The sequence below is a fragment of the Gossypium arboreum genome, chromosome 1 (genome assembly GCF_025698485.1).
Source record: "Gossypium arboreum isolate Shixiya-1 chromosome 1, ASM2569848v2, whole genome shotgun sequence".
Classification (NCBI taxonomy): Eukaryota; Viridiplantae; Streptophyta; class Magnoliopsida; order Malvales; family Malvaceae; genus Gossypium; species Gossypium arboreum.
The window spans coordinates 116862293-116865227 of record NC_069070.1 but is presented as its reverse complement, the minus strand read 5'-3'; the positions used below and the strand labels follow the sequence as shown (position 1 = coordinate 116865227).

Genomic DNA, 2935 nt, shown 5'->3' with positions numbered 1-2935 from the left:
TGTTTTTGTGAATGGTAATCGATCTCTTAGTCATACCACAAAATAAATAAATAAAAAGAAAAGTTCTATGCAATTTATTTGCTTTAATTGTTATAGAAAATATAGATGGGATGAAGGTGACAATTGAGGACATCCATTAAAGAGAAAATGGCCATTAGATGGAGCAAAAGTATATATTTAAGGGGTAGTGATAGTGGGAGGTAAATTATATTTGGAAAAAGAGATAATCACAAATTTTGAAGGATTATATAAAAGATTCATTCATCGTACAAATAAAATAAAATAAAATAAATACAATAAAAAACAAGATTTAAGGTACTGAAATGCAAATAGAGATAGATAAATTAAGAAGGGGAATGGAAAGGGCAGGCAGAAGCATGATGAGTTGGTGAAGAAGAAATGGAGATGGGGGCACCTTTCAATAGGCCACCAAATAGCTGAGCTGGGTCATAGTATACCTCCACTTCTTCTACCTTCAATCCTTCATCAACCTGTTCATTTTATACCTAAAATCATCACCACCACACCTTACCATAACATAATTTACCTTATATATATATACAATAAAAACCATGTTTTTATACCCATATTGCTTTTTTATTTTTTTTATTTTTTGTGATAAGGAAAGGTAACCAAAGCAACAAATTCTATAATCCTTCCAAGCTAGAATAATTTCATATGTGACAACAGAACCCACTTATTTTAAATCATAACCTCTACAATGAATATTTAATGGGGCAATTTTTCAATTTATATGTATATAAAAAAAAATGGGGCACTATATGTGTACCTCAATTCATGTGCTTTTTTCATCATACCTTGTTCACAATCCAATGCCTTCTAAAATTGAAAAAAAAAAAATCTCTAATTTTCACCTCGCTTTTCCATTAATTTCCATTTAAAAATAAGTTAAAAAAACTATCATATTTATTCTAAAGAATCAAACTTCCCCATTGATGTTCATTTCAAATTAACACCAAATATCTTTGAAAATGTTCAATTATGGACCAATTTTTTTTTTTTGTTTGGACCTACTCAAATAAAGACTTGAAACATACCTTAACGGTTGCTATCCCATAAAATTCAACCTTTTCACCAGTAGGGGCATGTCCTTTAAACGGACCCTCAAAAATACCCCAATGCCTGAACTTGAAAGAAATCAAAGGAGGTCCAGAATAAACATGGATGACTTCCCATGCAAATCCACGTGGAAAAGCTGAACGAAATGCTTCATGTGACGATTCAAAGCTCTCTTCATCTGCTTTGTAATATTGAAACTCTTTTGGAAGTGAATTCTTCAATAATGCATTGTAACTCCCCATCTTTAGTGCTTCTTCTCCTTTTAATCCTTCTCTTCCTTCAATCAGCAATGTTTCCCAAGCTTTAGTTCACTTTCACTATCACTAATCATATCAGTAATTATCAAAGATATTATGCAGTGTGTATATAGGTTAGATACCATTAACGATGAGGTTGAATTTTTCATGGTTGATGGACTTGAAATCTTGTAATCGAACCTTGTGGGAGAGTTCCATCTCCCATGTCTTTATAGCATTTTGCACTATTTCTTCAAGTGATCCTTTTTCCCATTCCTGCAAACTTTCTCTTCTAATTATCATACGAACATTTGATTCAATGATTGGTGCGTATTTTCTTTCTCGGATTCTTGAACATTTTTTCAAGAATCAAGAAATAGGAATCGAAGTATGTAAGAGATGAAAATAATAAAACCTTGGTACGGCCTTGTTCGAAGAGCTGATTGACCACATCGTATGTAGGAGGGCCACCATGTCGCCATTGAACATTATCTGATTCATCATCTAGGAATGACCTGTACTTATCTCTTCCTGCTGGAACTGTCGCCATTTTCTACACTCTTTCAGAGCTTTACAAGTTTTGATAATTTGCATTTAAAACTGCTCCAACTGGTCCTTTTTATAGAAAAAAATAAGGCAATAATTACTTCCAAATAAAGGCGAGATACATGTGCGTCTTATAAATTTTTTGAGTTACTTAGTTCAAACGGCTAGCTATTTTTTTATTTTAATATTTTTTTATATTACAAAATTATAATTATAAAAAGAGTTTAAGTACATAAATGAATAAGTTTAATTGAGCTCGTAACTCGATTATGAATTGAGTTTAAACTTAAAGTTTCATAGTTGATTAAATTCAAATCAAATATTGAACTTTAAATTTTAAATCGAGTTCAAACTTACTATTAATTAAATTTAACTCAACTCAATTACACTCCTACTCTCAAAATCGAACCTTAAAAATTATTATAAAATATCAAAGAAAATATATAATTAGAGTAACTATATTTATAAGTATAATTCATTATGTGGATATACTAAAATTTGTAAGATTTAGAAATTACAATAATCCAAAGGGATATAAACAAGTAATTAATAAGAGTTAGACGGTGGAATTCATTGTAAGCCATACGGTTGGTCGTTTGCATTAATATCCTTTATGATTTGCTTGCGTACCTATGACATACATCACTGCTCATCCATGCAGAAAAATCTTATACTCGTTTGCATATATATATCAATCAAAATAAATCAAATATTAAATTTAAAAATTATTTCAATAAAAATAAATAATGAATCAAATTAAATAATAAAGATTCCACAATAAATGAAATTTGTCATTCATCTCACCCACCATACAGAATTAAAATTTAGAGCGTATTTTATCATATTAGCCGCCTTGGTATGTCAGAGAGATATTCCGAAATAAGAATTAATCATAAAAAGGCCTTAGATTATAATGCAGCCACGTGACATATTCTAGGACGGATGTGTACAAATGTTTAAGGTTACAGCGCATATAATGCAAATTAATTAAATATCTCAATTAATGCGGTTGGCTGTATTTGGAATCAATAAAAAGGGTTTTTTCCTAAATTAGGACAAAAAAATAAAAAATT

General features: G+C 30.1%; 1 protein-coding gene across 3 annotated transcripts; it reads right to left on the bottom strand.

Moving 5' to 3' along the window:
* Positions 1-224: 224 nt before the first annotated feature.
* LOC108480382 (pathogen-related protein-like) lies at positions 225-1943 on the bottom strand. 3 transcript variants are annotated; one of them, XM_053030987.1, is made up of 5 exons: positions 1732-1943; positions 1460-1592; positions 1059-1357; positions 791-840; positions 225-491 (listed from the first exon to the last, which is right to left on the bottom strand). In XM_053030987.1, exons 1-5 carry the CDS (start codon positions 1864-1866, stop codon positions 476-478), a joined length of 633 nt encoding a protein of 210 aa, XP_052886947.1. In that variant the 5' UTR covers positions 1867-1943; the 3' UTR covers positions 225-475. The 3 variants fall into 3 exon arrangements, with proteins under 3 accessions (XP_052886947.1, XP_017638854.1, XP_052886945.1); XM_017783365.2 differs by lacking the exon at positions 791-840; XM_053030985.1 differs by lacking the exon at positions 791-840 and having other exon boundaries at positions 1460-1608; positions 1732-1849.
* Between the last annotated feature and the right edge of the window lie 992 nt (positions 1944-2935).

Coding starts and splice junctions, on each gene's coding strand:
- LOC108480382 (XM_017783365.2), bottom strand. CDS start 1,866: ATGGCGACAGTTCCAGCAGGAAGAGATAAGTACAGGTCATTCCTAGAT. Junction 1,358..1,459: donor ATTCAACCTCATCGTTAATG/GTATCTAACCTA, acceptor TGCTGATTGAAG/GAAGAGAAGGATTAAAAGGA. Junction 492..1,058: donor ATGGGATAGCAACCGTTAAG/GTATGTTTCAAG, acceptor TAAAATGAACAG/GTTGATGAAGGATTGAAGGT.